Source organism: Podarcis raffonei, chromosome 15 (genome assembly GCF_027172205.1).
Source record: "Podarcis raffonei isolate rPodRaf1 chromosome 15, rPodRaf1.pri, whole genome shotgun sequence".
In the NCBI taxonomy this organism is placed as follows: Eukaryota; Metazoa; Chordata; class Lepidosauria; order Squamata; family Lacertidae; genus Podarcis; species Podarcis raffonei.
The window spans coordinates 11690581-11707795 of record NC_070616.1 but is presented as its reverse complement, the minus strand read 5'-3'; the positions used below and the strand labels follow the sequence as shown (position 1 = coordinate 11707795).

Sequence of the window (17215 nt, the reverse complement as noted above, 5' to 3'; positions counted from 1 at the left end):
TCATTTTCTCTCATAGCCTCATCATGTCTTATTTAGAGTCCAGCTGACATCCTTCACTTGCTGTTTAACCACTCTTCTAGCTGGCTGCTTTTTCTACCTTACAAGCAGCACCTCTGTTACATCTTATAAATAAATAATCCGTTTCACGTGTGTAATCCTTCATATACATTGTTGTTCCAGACCGGGTATATTGGAACATTGTTCAGTTCTTTGCAGTGTTTATCTGGAATGGTACAAGGTCAAATTCCATTCCTTCCACTGTTTACAGAGTAGTGTAGGAGCTGCAGCCACAAATAACTCACAGAATGCATATCCAAACTCCGCCATTAAAATTCCACTCTGGAGTTCTTCCTCAGCACACAGTTAAAAGCAAGATCTTTCCCTCAAATTCAGCCTTTTTACCACATCTGTTCAGCAGCAGTTCATTCTCTCCCCCCCCCCTGCATTTCTCCAACAGCAGTCCAGGAATAATTTTAAATAAAGTCCATTCATCCTCGGTCGAGGGGGGATGGCATATAGTAAAACCTTGTTAAATTCCTTGTCGAGCTTACTTTGAAAAGGGGGGGGGGCTTTTGATTTAACAAACAGAGTAACATACAGTGGTACCTCGGGTTACATACGCTTCAGATTACAGATTCCGCTAACCCAGAAATAGTGCTTCAGGTTAAGAACTTTGCTTCAGGATAAGAGCAGAAATCATGCTCCGGCGGCGCGGCAGCAGCGGGAGGCCCCATTAGCTAAAGTGGTGCTTCAGGTTAAGAACAGTTTCAGGTTAAAGACAGACCTCCAGAATGAATTAAGTACTTAACCCGAGGTACCACTGTAGCAGTGGCTACACGACTCTTTCATTATGCAGGGAGGACAATGAAAAAAAGAGACCATTTGGAAACCACAAGAAAGCAAAAAACACCTTGTTCTCCCCCTTCCTTTCCTGGCTATTGTCAGGATTCTTAAGCTTCAAAGAAAACATTCAAACACCTTCAAAGAGCCAAGCCCAGTCCTTTCGGCAGCTGACTGATTGCAGCCCATTAGCATATGTAGGTCCAGGAGTGCCTCTTGATTAATGCCAATTGTCCAAATTATGGAGGAACCAGCCATAAATCATGCCGGAGGCAGAGGCTGTTCCATGGCAGGGACACACTCCCAGGTCGCACCCGCTCTGCCTTTCAACTTGGCAGACACAGGCTTGAGCGGCACATCAGGATGCAGTGAGCTCCCCAGACCCCACTGGGGAGCGTTGCCAGGATTTGTGCCCCATAAATCCTGGCTTTCCTCTGCCTGAACCTCCTCGCAATCCACGGAGGAGCTGCAGGGAGCGACCGCCATTGACTCGTGACATGACCGGAAACCCATGTTTGAGATTTCAATCTAGTTCACATTCTGATGGACTAAAGAACCTCTGGTAAATTGTGGAGCACATCTAACTTACTTTTAACACAAGTATGTGGAACAAATTGCAAATAACAATTAGGGATCGGGGAGGAATTTAATTCGGTTTGCGTTTTAAAACGAGTCATGTCACGTTTGCACTTTCTGAAACAGCATGAGAACCAAAACACAGCTGTCCTTTGACATTCACGCTTATCCAAATTTTGCATGCAGTTCTCCAACCAGCGCTTATAAAAATGCATTCATTAGGTAAAAGTGTGCCTAAAATTGAATAAATCGATTAAAAAGTATACAAAGATGCATGCCATTTGGAGAAGTAGCTGGCAAGAAAATGTTAGTTACATTAGTTAAAACTGCATAGAAAAACGTGTCTATTGGGAGAAATTCGCCATAAAATGTGGAATAATTTTCGTGAGGATTTTTCAAGAGAAGTTGTTGGTGGGTTTTGTGTTTTTTTTACAAATTGCTGCAGGAATGTGGGGAATTGGGGAAACTTGAAAGTGACGGGTCCCTCCCTCCCTAGTGGCAACTTAGCAATGCCTATGTAGCACAGCCTAGTGGTTAGAGCATCTTCTTTGCAAGCAGGCGGTCCCAGTTCCAGCCTCTGATGTCTCTAGATAGGGCTCGAAATGCCTGTTGCCTGAAACTCTGGAGACCTGTGGTCTGACTTTGTAGGAGGCAGCTTCCTATATCCCATGGGAACAGGTTTTCTAATATAATTGAGGCTGCTCTGCATAAGTGAGCAAAATGGGCTCCTCCTTCCTTTGCAGGCGGTTGGATTTTCTCATATGCAAGGTAATGCAGATTTAATCAGGGCCATGAAATTAATTGCCTAAGATGTCATTAATTGGGTGACGACTCTTATTAATTTGGTTGCAAGCTTATGTCGGTTATCTGGGATAGCCACTCTCCCTTCCTGCAGTTTCCAGCAACTGGTATTCAGAAGTATATTGCCTCTGACAGTGGAGGCAGAACATCGCCAGCAGGGTTAGCAGCCTAACTCAGGGTTAGCAGCAGACTTGAGGTTTGTAGATATACCCCACCCCCCAAAAAAACCAGTACAGCAGCTGTACAAGCAACACTGACTGGGGTGGAGTGGGGGAGCTGGTGGGGGGGAGGGAACGGAATGGAGCACTGTGTAGCTGGGCACTGCTGACTGGCTGGCTGAAACCCTGAGCAGGAACACTCCATACTGCAACACCCAGCTTAATTAACTTGCTCTTTTGGATGCCCTTTGTAGGAGGGGTTGGACAGCAAGGGAAATCTGTTCTCATTCAGTACCAGTGGGGTAACTGGAAGCATGTAGTTGGGCATTTTGGGGAACAAGATGCTGGGCTAGAGGGGCATTTTGGGGAACAAGATGCTGGGCTAGAGGGAACCTTGATCTGAACCAGCCCAGCTTCCATTATGTATTTATGGAGTTGGCTAAAGAAGAAACGCCCAAGAGCAGGATTCTATGCTGTTGGTTACTAGATCTTGCAGGGAATTTTCCAGTGTGTGCTAGCAGGAGATACTCAACTCTGAAAAAGGTATCTCAGGTAGGGATGTTGTATACTTCTGATGAGAACAGAAACGGAGGCAGGGGGATTTGCAGATGCTATCCTATTCTTTTCATGTCTGCAACAGAGATCAATCTAGTAAATACAATTGGTATTTCCTGTTATTGCTTTCAGTTTGCAAACGGCCTGGATAGCTCAGTCGGTTAGAGGGTGGTGCTGATGATGCCAAGGTTGCAAGTTTGATCCACATATGGGACATCTGTATATTCCTGCATTGCAGAGCCTTGGGGTAGATGATCCTCAGGGTCCTTCCAACTCTATGATTCTGTGATACACGATTATGTTTCCCCTCCCCCATTTGCATTGAGTTTCCTTTGCATCGAAAGGAATGGAGTGGGATAATGTCCAAACAACGCAACATGTGTAACCCATTACGCAACTTGCATAATTGACTTTGAGACTAATCATGTGGTTTGTGTGTTTTTTAATTTTTATTTCAAAACCAAAAAAAATTACAAACATCAAATTCAAAATCCATATTCATTTTCGAACATAAGCCTATTACATAGATTACCAAAATTAAAATATATCTAATTGCTCTTGGCTTCCCTTTGCTATATGTAAATACAATGCAATTAACAAATTATATTATGATATTATAGATTCCCATATACCCCCCACTCCCCTTCACCCATGTGTGATCTCAATATTTTACTTCTTCCATCTTGTTGTGTTATTACAATTTAATACTTATTCAATTGATTCTATTATTTAATCATGTGGTTTTTGACGGAAGAAGAACTGCAGCAGAACAGAAACAAAGCTACAACATGCAATGAATATTGGCTAGGTCGGGAAACGATGTCTTCTGACACCCCTTGTCATTGAGCAAATTATCTCACCCCTATAAAATAAAGCAGATCTTTTGGCAACTGTTGGTGCTGTCATAGTTTTATTCCTCTTTATCCAAATCCTCCATTGCAAAAAGCTTTCTGGAGTTGCTTTTAAAGCTCTCAGCCCAGTCATTGGTCTACACCTCCTGCCAGCTCTAATGGGAGTTGTGGTCCCCAAAATACGGAGGGCATCAGGTCGGCAAAGGATGCTGTAGGTGAGGAATTGCATGCCAGGCAATTCACCCATGAGTAGGAGAGATGACTGGTGTTTGGTTTTGGGGCAGCATAAGTTAGCACCTGCTCAAGTATGGGAAATGCTTCTTCTTCAAACCATCTCTTTGCTTCTCTCTCCTCCTACAGTTTTCATCTGCAGCTTCATGGTAGCAGCCCCAATATTCGGCTACCTGGGTGACCGTTTCAACAGGAAAATTATTCTCAGCTGCGGCATTTTCTTCTGGTCGGCCATCACCTTTTCCAGCTCCTTCATCACTGAGCAGGTAAAATCATGTGCAAAGGAAGCAGTGGTTGCTCTGCAGCCGATTCTGGGCTGTGTTGATCAACTAAGTATCGCAGCTTTGCTTCTAAGCTTCCACGTGGAAGCTTTGCTAGCTTAAAAAGAGAGAGGCAAAAGTCTATTTATTAATCGTATGCAGTGACATAGACAAATACCAGCAGAAACTTTTGTCAACTGAATTGGACAGACCTTCCCCTCCCTAGCGTGTGACAAAACCCCACTGCACAGGGAAGATTTGCCCCGAAACAACCTCGCCGTTGCCTCTTTGTCGCCTCTGTTTTGCCCTTTGAGCTCCAAGCTCGTCAGATGCAATTTGGGGTTTGGCGTGCCGGGCGCTGCTCTTGCCTAATTTTGGGAGGCTAAATATAGCATCCTCCAGCAACCTCCCAAGTCACACACCTGTTTCTGGACCCAGGAGTAGGAAGGGGTTGTTTGTGCCGGAGACATTGCTGCTTTCCGTTGCCAGCTCTGTGACGCCACAGTCCTCCGCAGCTGGGAACAGAAATGCTCCTGTTTTGCAACCTGCTGTTGAAGAGGGCTAATTAATGTATTCCTGGCGAGATCAATCAAAGTCGTGCTGGGCCATTTCCCTCCAAAAGGAGGGAGCCAGCCAACCATCCCACACTCCACTCGTCTTCTTGGTCCATCTGCATTCCTGGGATCACCCTCATCCTGTCACACCCAGATGGTGAGCAGCCACCCACGTGATCCCACGGGGTGTGCCGTTTCTAATAATTGAATGCTGGTTGTCACCTCGCAGGGAGGGGGCAGATGTTGCAGGCCGGCTGGCCGCGCTGGTCCATTTCCCAGGACTGTTTACATCTCCAAAAGGGATTCCTGCCTCTGCCACGGGCTTTGCCTTGTGACCTCATCCCCCTTCCTCCTCTCGCCCTCTCAGTTTTCCTTTCAGTAAAATGGGTCAGGTATCTGCTTTGACAAGTCTTGTTTGGTTGCTAGCACCCGGTGTAAAGTGTTGTAAACAAAATCTGCCCTTTTCCCTTATGGGGTATCCAAGAGCCCATATAGAGTCCTTACGTAGGTTCCCTATTGGTAGGAGAAAATAACAGAGGCCAACTAGAGAATATTGAGAAGCAAAGCAGCTAGTAAGCCTGATCTTTATTGATCTATTGCAACAGGGTCCTCACTCACCACACGCAGGAGGGAGGAGGAACCCAGAACAATGGCTTGCAAGGCCTTATATAGACATTTTAAATTCCCTGCCCTGGAGCTCTAAGACCACCCCCCCAGATACATCATACTACATCAAAGAAAAGGCGGTCTACAGCAGAAATCTGAGTGACTTGTTTATCTCATCTGACAGGTTACCTGTTTAATGGTCACTTGATTGGATTGCCTGGGGAGCCTAGCCAGTCTTCTGTAATGATAAATACTTAGTTCCAGAGCCAAGTCACAGGCTCACACCCTATTCATATCTTAAATGTGCCCTTAAGACAGGATTTGTGAAGGAAAAAGACAATGGGAAGGTTTCCCGCTTTCACCTTGCAGAGAAATAATTGAGGTCAATTTGTTCAGGACTTTTTTCTGTGGGGTTTTCAGACATGTGGTTTTTATATTTATGTATGTGTTTGCTTGGTACATTTATGAACATTTATTACATATCTAAGACCTTAAAATTCTTATCACAAAAGGGCAACCTTCCTCTCAGTTTGCTGGCCAGGCAGTTCATTTTGACCTTGTCCACTTCACTTATGACAGTCCCCGGCCTTGTGGCCGGCAGGGCCTCACAGCCGCGGTCACTTCCAGGGGTGGCTGGGTGTGCCTCGGAGACAAAGGACCCCACCTTTCCCCTCACACTTTCCACTTAGTGGTTGGCCATCATGCGGTAACTTCTCCTTTTTTCCTTTTTGAACCTCACGTCAGAAAGTGGTGTTTTGCCACATGTTGTAGGTTACCGCAAGCGTGCTATCTTGAGGTGAAACGTGTCTGTGCCTGCCTCAACAACAAAACAAAACAAAACCCCACCCCCCAAACCCTTCATTTCAAGTTTAGATACCTTGGGGATAAAAATACACATTTAATTATGTCAGTGGGTGCATGTCTGGGCTCCTCAGCTGCCGACTGCGGTGTGACAAAAAGGCGAGTATTTCTAAAAGCCTTTGGAGCCGCCATCATACTTTGCTTGGCTAGTCACCTCAGAGTCACAAGGAGTGGGGTTTTTTTAATTGATGGGAAGCCAAATGGAATATCAACCCTGCAGGGTGTGTTTACACTAGAGTTTTAAACTGGTTTAGGATGCACAAGTGGGATCTGCAACAAAACGTTGCAGTGTGGCCTGGGGTGGGTGGGTGTGGCCTAGGGGAGTCCCATGGGCCAGATTGAGAGGACTTGGAAGCCTGCATGCAAAGCTCCCCATTGCTGTTCTAGCAGGTGTCCTATCATACAGAAATAGCCTGATAGAATCATAGAATCTAGAGCTGGAAGAGACCCCAAGGGTCATCTAGTCCAACCCCTTGCAAAGTAGGAATCTGGTGGAAAGAATATAGAAACATAAGGTTTATTATTCCTGGCAAACAAGGCTATTCTGAGTGCCAGCTCACATGTGGCTGTCATGGAGCCACAATAAGAAGGTCTAACACTCATTGGAGAAGCAGCAGGAAGGAAGTAAAGCCTGAGAGAGAAAACCAACCTGCAGGTAGTTAAGAAGGAATCAGCAAGGGAAGAAAAGGTTGCCTTTCTGCCTGCTGCTTCAGGTAGCTTATTGCAGGCCTTGTCGTTTTACTTCCAACATATCAGGGAGAGCTTGTTACCAGTTCTGTCATGATCGAATGATAAAGCTCTCCATTTCCTGCACAGTTGAAGAGTGGGGCATGCTTTTTGGTGTTCCAGTGCTCATGACAAATACCGTTGTCCAAACAAATTCCCCCCCTCCAGTTACCAGCTGCTACATGTTGCTTAACTTTAGCAGCCGAAGGCTCTCCTTCTCTGCCAGCTCTAGACCTCGTCCATTTCTCCTGCCTCCCACCAATTTCCAAAAGACAAGAGGACATTTCGTTCCTCATCGTGTTTCCTTGTGTACCTTTTAACCGACCTAATGGCACTCCTACAATCGACACCTCAAAACGTAGCTGGCAAGGCCCAGTATGTAAACTCTGGCATCTGGGAGTTGGTCAGTGCCTCAAAGCCGCCCACTTTCTCATTGTCTCCCTTCTCTGTTGCCCCTAACGAAGGCTGGTCCATTAGGGAGAATGGGGCACTGCCCCACCAGCCACAGCCAGCCACTACCTTCCTGCCTCCTTCCTTACAACCAGTTCAGGGGCTGGTTCTGCCCATCAGCTTCCTCTTCCTCAAGACTGCCCTTGGAGAACTCATCAGGGAAGAATCCCGGGAATTAGTTTGTCAAGGGTGCTGAGAGCTGCTAGGAGACCCCTGTTCCTCTCACAGAGCTACAGTTTCCTCCAGAAACTGCTTTAACAACAATCAATCGCTCTTCCCAAGGAACTCCATGGAATTGTCCAATTGTCTTGTTTTGCAGCCATCGGTGCCCACAACTGCGTTTATTATTTTATTTCTATTATTCTGTGTTTTTCTCCTCTGCCACGGCAACGGTCATCGGGAAGCATTGAATCCATTAATGGGAAAGCAATTAACAGGATATCTGACAGGGTCAGTTTGCAGCATCCTGTTCCTGTGTTGGCATGTTAAAATACAGACTTTGTTCTCCATCTCTCTCTCCCTTTCTCTCTCCCTTTTTATAACTTTGGCAGCTAGCAAAGGGCTTCCCGTATTTGGGAGGTGAGGTGCAGTGTGAGAATGGATAGCCGGCTTGGAAATTCCCGGAATAAGCTTAGTTATCGTGCCCTTTGGTGTCTCTTCACTGCCAGTTCATTCTCACAATGTGGATGGCCCAAGTGGTACCTGCAACAGATTGTTGCAGAGTGGAGGACTCCTGTTGAGGATGACAGCCAGCCAGCTGACCACTAAGCTGCAGAAGTACTTACGCCAGGAAGAAAAATAACATTGACCAGAGTGGCTGGGGCAATCCAGTCAGATGGGTGGGATACAAATTACTGCTACTACTACTACCACCTTCAAGGCAGACAGTGAGCTTTTTGGCTATCCATGAGTGTGATTTCGGGCCTCCCACATCCCCCAAACCCAAAGGGTACAACTGTCACTCCTTTTGTCCCATGAAACCAGGTGTTCATTTTTATTTTTAACCTGCGTTATTTTTATCCCACCGCTCCTACTTTCAAGGCAAGTTGCAAATCAATACAAGGGGAGTTTAGCATTCCGATTTGAAGGTGAAACCGGTGATCTATTATGCAGAGGGAGCAATAAAAAGCACAGCTAATTATACGGCAGGAACACATGCAGCCCGAAAGGGAAACCCATAATCAGCTGGCGCTTCGTCCAGGACACCTGCCAGGATAAGGTGGGCCTGACACCCTCCTGGAAGTTAATTTGGAAAGTAGGCAGCCACCCAATTCAAAGAAATATTCAGCGATTAATCATGCAACGTCCATTTAAATCTGCATCTTAAAAAATTGTGGGGGAGGTAGGAAGAAAAATGCCTCAATAAAGCAGGACTGGGGAGCCTGTGGGGGGAACGCTAGAGGTATATAAAATTATGCACGCGGTAGAGGAAGGTTTTATCTCCCTTCCCCACAACACTACAACTCAGGGATGTGCAGTGAAGATTTAGGACACACTTACTCAGGGACGTTGGTGGCACTGTGGGTTAAACCACAGAGCATAGGACTTGCCGATCAGAAGGTCGGCAGTTTGAATTCCCGCAACAGGGTGAGCTCCCGTTGCTCGGTCCCTGCTCCTGCCAACCTAGCAGTTCAAAAGCACGTCAAAGTGCAAGTAGATAAATAGGTACCGCTCTGGCAGGAAGGTAAACGGCATTTCCGTGCACTGCTCTGGTTCGCCAGAAGCGGCTTAGTCATGCTGGCCACATGACCCGGAAGCTGTACGCCGGCTCCCTTGGCCAATAAAGCGAGATGAGCGCCGCAACCCCAGAGTCGGCCACGACTGGACTTAATGGTCAGGGGTCCCTTTACCTTTACCTTTACTTACTCAGGCAACATAAACTATGGAACTGGCTCCCACAGGAGGCAGTGTTGACCACCGGTTTGGAGGTCTGTGAAAAAGGATGAAACAAATTTATGATGGAGAGGGCTATCGATGGCTACTGGGCATGGTGTGTTGCCTCCCCTGTCAGAGGCATCAATGCTTCTGAATATCAGTTGCTGGAAAACTCAGGAGGGGAGAGGCCTCTCGTGCTCAAGAACTGCTTGCAGGTGGAGAAACGAAGGATGAATCTGCAAAGTTTTGTTTTCAGAATGAAACCAGTTTCCTAAAAAAACAACAACACTTTTCTGGGTCAGAAGATATATGCAACAGATCTAGATTGTGCATGGAGTACGTAGAAAAAAAACAACTCCTCCATCTCCACTGATTCTAGAATAAAACGTTACGTGTACACAGCCTTTGAGTGGACCAACACAAGTGAGCTTCACGACTGAGCAGGGATTTGAACCCTTGTCTCCCGGGTCCTAATCCTGTACCACAGTGGTTCGGCTGCAGTGCTGCATACACCACGGCTTCAAGTGCCACCTTTTGACTCTGGTGTCTCCACCACCACCACCAGATGTCCACCATCAATAGTCGACCCCCATCGACTTTCCAGGACGAACGTTTCCCTTCCCCTTGGTTTAATCTAATACAAAAATTCAGGAATTGGACCCGCAACTTTCCCCCCCTCCTTCATGGCAATGACATGTTCTGTGTGCTGAGCTATGGGCTTCTCCTCTACAAGGCCTTAGGATATTTTGGTCCCAGCTGTGTGTTTCTAAAAAACAACAACACACCACAAGAATTTCAGTTCCACGTAAACGTTTCTCAGGATCTGGATATGTGGAAGCCTAGCCCAGAGGCCTCGCAGCTCTCTCCGGGATTTCCCGCAGCCTCCGATCGCATCACATGCATTTTCTAATGCTTTCTGACCCCGGGATTTAAGGATCATGTGCTTTTTGAGATGGCGAGGCAGTTTGCCCCTGGGCTTTAGACATACTTCAGCAGATTATCGCTTTATCACTGGCTGCGGAGCTCTTGGAGAACAGTAGCGTAATTCTCCTTTTCTTAAGCAATTTAGGAGGAGAGCAAGAGGAGCGGGGACACATTTAGGCTTATTAAAGTATGGATTACTTGCATGGCTGGCCGTCCTTGGATGCAGGAATGGGGTGTTGGTGAGGAATGATAGCGTGGGGAGGGGGGTTCTCGAACCTTTGCAAAAAATACTATTTCGATTTTAATGCATTTAAAGAGATTGCAGAAGAATACCGGGGAGGAGTACATTGCCGGGCTGAGCCAAATTTTGACGGGCAAAGAGTTTAGGTGTGCTGGGGGTGTTTTCTGCAAACTCCTCAAAGCTGCTGTCTTTTTCTTCACAGCCTGTTCGCAGTTTTCCTCTTTTCGTACAGTGTTTTAAGACAGTTTTTTCCTTTTGCTGGCTTGCGATGAAGCCAATCAGGGTTTATATTATTAGTATTAGTATTACTGGTAGTGGTAATAGCAACAATAATTTAACCACTTTCCAAAAATGTGTCTTGGAGTGATATACATACTGCAATGAAAACAGCCTAAAGCAGTTAAAGGGAAAATGGAAAATAACAGCAGCTTAGTTTATTATTATTATTATTCATAGCCAAGAGGGGATTCGAACCCTGGTCTCCTTGGTCCTAGTCCAACACTCTAACCACTAGGCCACACTGGCTCCCTACAGCAGCTTAGTTTAGAAGCAATACAAGGTCGACACCTATGGCAGAGACTTGGTCATCCAACTGGGAAAGGGGGTCACAATAAAAATATAAATCGCCTTTGGAAAGTGCAAATACTGTTGTATCTCGACAGCTGCACAGAACAGGGGAATCTGCACTGAAAGCCCTGCTCCGAGTTACTCCAACTATGTAGCTAACATCATAGCATCACTGCACCAACCAGATTTCAGGAAGTGATGTCATCGCAAAGCCTTGACATGTGAACTGTACTTCCTGCCCTCACTCTGAATGGTTGGGTGTTTTTGTGCCCCTTTTCTAGCCCCCTCCCTGTTATTTCATGGAGTGGAGTGGGGTATTTCACAATGGGGACGCCATTGTTCCATGAAATTCTTGCACACACCCATTGCACCACAGCCCTGGTTTAAAATACCGTTGCAGACTTAAAAAAGATCAAAAGTTGTCTTGTTTATTTGTCCTGTCTCGAATTATTCCCAAAAAACACACGAAAGGAATGCCAGGCAGTCGCCGTTTCATTATCATACAGCAAGTAAGGCTAATGACTCAGCAGCCATTTGACATTTCTTTTGTATGGGTGTAATATATCTGTTTACTCAAAAGGACAATGTCCCAGACTTTAACCATCCATTCTGAGTTGGCTGGCAGTGTGTGTGTATATATATATATACATATATTTCTGTCCTCCATTTTCCTGTAGTTGTTATTCTGCTGGCTCCCAAAGGAAGGCCATTCCTTCTACTTCCGACATTTAGACAGCGAGTGCCCATTGTTATCATCCTCACGCAAAAGAGGGAGGTTTTGGAAGGCTTGAGGGAGTGTCCCAGTTTGCAGAAGTGTGCACACACACAAAAATTAGAGGGCAGAAACTCTCAGAGTGAGGGAAACCCTGGGAACAGGCCGATGAGGACTGGGCATCCTTGAAGTCTCTGTGTCTACGTGCCAAGCTGGTTGTGAAGGCTGGTCTGCACCTCAGCTCTCCATGGCTTTGTCCATTCAAGGCTAGGGAAGTGGGAGAAAGTCAGTTCTGCTTGTGTTTAAATTCGTGCTTTCTGGAACACTGCGTGGACCTCAATGCAGCCAGCTTTCGAAATTAGCATTTCTCCGAATTTTGCAGTCCAGTTCTCTAGCTATGAAATTTGCACAAGCGGGTGTATGGGTGGGTGTTCAACGTCTCCCTTCCCTACTTGTTTCTAAATCTAAATAGTCCTTCAAAGGTGTTGCTAATTGAAATATACTTGGAGTCGAGAGTGGATTTCATGCTCTTTATTCAACTCATAGTGGTGAGGAGGAATGGAAGTCCCCTCAAAGTATCTGCTTTATATACATTATTTACACAATGGGCTGCATGTGATTGGCTAATTCCGGAATTCTCCTGTAGGCCAATCAGGTTGTGGATTCACTTCCATCTGGAGTAGATTGGGTGGCTCCTGCAGACCAATCATACTGCTGCATTGTTCTAGGACCAATCAGACTGCTGCATTTTGGATCCTATTGTTCTAGGACCAATCAGACTGCTGCATTTTGGATCCTATTCAACTCAATACATAACACTAATCCCACAGAAAAAGTTACAAGAAAGGAGGTGTCAATTTAATATCAGGAACAACTTTCTGAGAGTAAGAGATGTTTGACAGTGGGGAGGTTGTGGACTCTCCTTTCTTGGAGATTTTAAAGCAGAGGTTGGAGGGCCATCTGTCATGGATGCTTTAGCTGAGATTCCTGCATTGCAGAAAGTTGGACTAGGTAACCCTCGGGGTCCCTTCCAATTCTACAATTCTATGATTCTTCTCCTCAAGTAAAAATCCTCAAATATATGTGTGTGTGTGTGTGCACATGCTTGTGCATTTGCGTTAGCAGAAACACCCCTTGTCTGTTCCCGCTGCAAATGTTTTGCCGGCTAATTTGTTCAGCGTGTGCTCTGTGAGAATGGCCGCTTCCTTGAAAGGCCTCTTGGCTCCCCTCTTGACTGGGCATCAGCAGATTCCCCACGGTATTCCGGAGCGGTTTAGTGTTGGACGATGGACACTCATTAAATGGCCCTGAGTCATGCGCCTGCCCTTTAGGGCTCAGCCCACACACATCTGTCTCTGATATGACAAGGGCAGCAGGAAACATTTAATTGGACCTGTAATTATAGGGCACGCGGCTGCATAACAGTTCCCAAAAAAGGGTACCAAGGTGGAGCTGCCAAGCGCACAAAAGGCAAATTGAGGTTGGCTGGTTTGCAGCGCGGTGCATAGCCAATGTGCCGGGACAGCAGATTTCCACCTGCTTTTAGACCGGGTTGCAGGACGGGCAAGGCATTTGCACAGAGGAACGTAGGAACTTAGCACCTTCTGCATGCAAAACCACTGAGCTACTGCCCTTCCCTTAGAGGCAAAGTAAGATACTAGTCCTCATGGTTCAAATTAAAGAAGTGATTCAAACAGGGAGCTGCCTCTTTATACCAAATCAGACCACTGGTGCATCTAACTCAGTATTGTCGACACTGACTGGCAGCAGCAGATTAAGTGTTATGTGCAGAGCAGGCCAGAGGGAACTGAGGGAGGCTGAGGCTTGGGGGTGTTCCATTTATCTATTACATTCCAGCCCCAGCTTTACTCCAGAGAGAGCATAGGTGCTTCCCTCCCTGCCATGCTGTTTTCAGAACCACCCTGTGAGGTAGGTTAGACTGAGAAACAGTGGCCGGCCCAGCAAGCTTCATGGCCGAGTGGGGGATTCGAATCCTGGTCGCCCAGGTGCTACTCCTAGTCTAACACTCTAAACTGGGATTTCCCAAACTTGGGTCTCTCTCCAGCTGTTTTTGGACTACAATTCCCCTCATCCCTGACCACTAGCTAGGGATGATGAGAGTTGTAGTCCAAAAGCAACTGGTGGCCCATGTTTGGGAAACCCTGCTCTAACTGCTACACCACACTATTCCACAGTAGAGTTTGAACTGGAGAGGGAGTTCCTTCTGATCTGTGGCTCAGGCATTTTAGGGGAGTTTGGGACTGCTGCGTGAATCATGATGACAACAGACTGACACTTTCTCCCCTTTTCCTTCTCTTACCCTCAGTATTTCTGGCTGTTTGTCCTCTCGCGGGGTTTGGTCGGCATTGGCGAAGCCAGCTACTCCACCATTGCGCCCACCATCATCGGAGATCTCTTCACCAAAAACACCCGGACCCTCATGCTCTCCGTTTTCTACTTCGCAATCCCTTTGGGCAGGTATGGAACTCCACGGACCTCTTGACTCCTTGTTTCTACACGTATCGTGTTTCGTTTCTTTGCTTTCTTACTCTGAACACAGAAAATGCCTTGAGCCCTGGGCCATGTCTGCACCTTACATTTGAAACACTAACAACCTTCAGTCTCCTTAACAAACTAGAGTTCCCACAAAATTCTTGGGGTGTGTGTCTTTAAAGTGGGTTTGTAGTGCTTTAAATGGATGGTGTGGAAGCGGCCTTGGTTTTTTTGCTCTGGCCCAGCCCACTGTTACCTTCAGCCCCACCCACCACTCATCCTGGCCCCCCCACCGGGGCAATGTAGCCCCGACAGAATGTCCCTGAGGTACAGAATAACTGAGGGCCCAGTTTGGAAACCTCGGCTACGGTGCCAAGCTTGGGGCTAATGGCTTCCTTCCCTGCTTCGAGCCGCCCTTATCAGCCTGGTGCATTCTGGGGATTCCTCTCTCCTCACAATGCCTCCTTGCCCCAGCTTGGCATGGTGACAGACGGGTTGGGCGCTCCGCATTCCAGCTGGCAGGGCCGTTTCCTGCGGGGAATCTCAGCGCCGCATGTTTACTTCCATCGGCGCGGGGGAAACCTTTCCCGTAATCAGTCGGGTGACAAAACATCTGTGGCGGGCTGGTGAACAAGCTATCCTGAACTCACCGTTTGCAGGCCAGTTTGGAGACAAAGGGTTGAAAGCATTCCTTTTAGCTCTTCAGGAAAAAATGCGTCCCCAGGCCCGCCTGAGAACGCTGGGGGCAGCTTTTTCCTGAATAACAGCAGGAAGCGAGGCTGTGAGTTTGGCCCGTGACGCTGGCTTTAAAATAGCAAGCTTGATATTGTTTGGGTGGTGTGGTGAGGGTGAGATCAAATGGGGTCCATTTATCTGAGAGGGGTCAGCAAGATTCTTCCTGGAAGTCCCAAAGCTACTTGTAAAGGCAACAGCCAGCCCCAGTTGTTTGCTCCTCAGCAACTGGTACTTAGAGATGGTCAGGATCTGTCTGTGAACCAAACCAAACTACTCTAGATTCTCTTAAAGAATCCTGGGAGTTTCATTTTGGTGAGGGGGATTTCAGTAGGCCTTCTCTCAGCACTATGGATTTCCAAGGGTCCCTATAGAGAAGGTAGCAGCTCTTAAACTAGACCAAACGCCTTGAGGACTTTAGTTACAGATAGATAGCCGTGTTGGTCTGCCATAGTCAAAACAAAAAAAATTTTCCCTTCCAGTAGCACCTTAAAGACCAACTAAGTTAGTTCTTGGTATGAGCTTTCGTGTGCATGCACACTTCTTCAGATACACAGGCCAAACCTTACGCCAAAGAATAAACGGACATAAATCGGACATCAAGAATCACAAGACAGAGAAACCAGTAGGAGAACACTTCAATCTCCCAGGACATTCTATACAAGATCTCAAAGTAGCTGTTTTACTACAAAGGAATTTCAGAAATAGACTGGAAAGAGAAGCTGCTGAATTGCAACTCATTACCAAACTTAAAACCATGGAGAGACCTGGTCTGAACAAAGACATTGGATTCTTATCTCATTATACATGACAAAGCCATTTTTCACCTTCTCACCCCTTGCTTTTTCCTGTAAGACCTATTGCAGTCGTTAAGAGTCGTCAACAGGCTCATCACAGCTATCTGCCAATCACCCATTCCCACCACCCTTCTGAGTAATACCCCTCCCCACCTTCTCACTATATAGAAGGATCTGGCAACTTCTGTTTCAGTGTATCTGAAGAAGTGTGCATGCACACGAAAGCTCATACCAAGAACTAACTTAGTTGGTCTTTAAGGTGCTACTGGAAGGAAAAAAAATTTTTGTTTTGACTTGAGGACTTTGTAACCTTAAGGGCTGAAGACCTGGAGAGCTCTCCAATGCTGATCCTACTCAGAGTGGACCTACTGAAAACTATGGAAATGACTAATTTGGGTCAGATTATTTCAAGGTGTCTAGACTGAGTAAAGCTCAATTGCATCACACTTTTTCAAATGAGATGGCCAGGATGCTGAATTCCGCACGCTTATACCAGTAGTCCCCCGCTGCCTTGAGGAACATCTTTGGGAGAAGAAAAGACTAAGGAGTAAACCCTACACAAATCCAAAGTGGAGTCCCTAAGATGGTTGGATGGCGCCTGCTATACCTTCTTCCGGCAACTTTGGCCAAGCTGGTGCCAAACGTATTGCTCTGCTTTCCTTTGGACCACATCAGCGAGGCCAAGAGGGAACCCTGTCATTGGGCAGCCCAGGACCTTCATACACAGTGCCCAGGATTTCGCCCTGGGGGTGTCACTTTGGTGCTACAAATGCAGCAGTTGACTTCAACCTCAGAGGCACACTCCGTTGTTTCTCTAGAAAGATGGATGCTGACAAAAAATACCAGTAGCTTTGTTTGTGTAGTTCCTGAGACTGGTTGCAGGATGCACAAACAGCACTAGATGTTCTCCTGGACTGTGGGACTCCCTTCCCCTGGAAATTCACGAGTGCCTTTCAGCCATGATCTAGTGAAGCTTTCTTTAAAAGAAGCTTTGGGTGGCCACAGTGCAGCTGTTGGATTGGTACAGGTGAAGTTTTAAAGTACCATGTTTTCAATCCATTTGGTTAGCCGTTCTACGCATGTTGGATTCTGCACTTCAGGTGCCGCTGGGAGATCAAGTGGGCTAGGAACTTGAACGAATGAATAAACTAAATCCCCTATTTTTCCTCTTGTCTTTTGCTTTGTTCCCCAGCGGTTTAGGGTACATCACTGGATCAAGCGTCAAGCAAGTAGCTGGTGACTGGCACTGGGCCCTTCGGGTGAGCAAGCAGCCTGTTTTTTGGTGTTTGTTTCAAAAATCTGCTCCGCTCTGCCCCTAACTGAGGTGCCGTTTACAGATCACGTTGCCCACACATTGAAAAGAATACATGTGGGACTTCTATGGGTGAGTCATGCTCACCCCCAG

The 17215-nt window shown here is 46.6% G+C and overlaps 1 protein-coding gene across 2 annotated transcripts in view; it reads left to right on the top strand.

Annotated features, from left to right (window-relative positions):
• SPNS2 (SPNS lysolipid transporter 2, sphingosine-1-phosphate) overlaps positions 1 to 17215 on the top strand; it is a 97415-nt gene that overhangs the window by 47834 nt on the left and 32366 nt on the right. For both annotated transcript variants that reach the window (XR_008327759.1, XM_053366985.1), the window contains exons 3-5: positions 4142 to 4278; positions 14115 to 14266; positions 17003 to 17069. Coding sequence is in view for 1 of the 2 variants with exons in the window: in XM_053366985.1 (XP_053222960.1) it covers positions 4142 to 4278; positions 14115 to 14266; positions 17003 to 17069 (356 nt within the window). In the remaining variant the exon portion in view is untranslated. The remainder of the gene's footprint in view (positions 1 to 4141; positions 4279 to 14114; positions 14267 to 17002; positions 17070 to 17215) is intronic.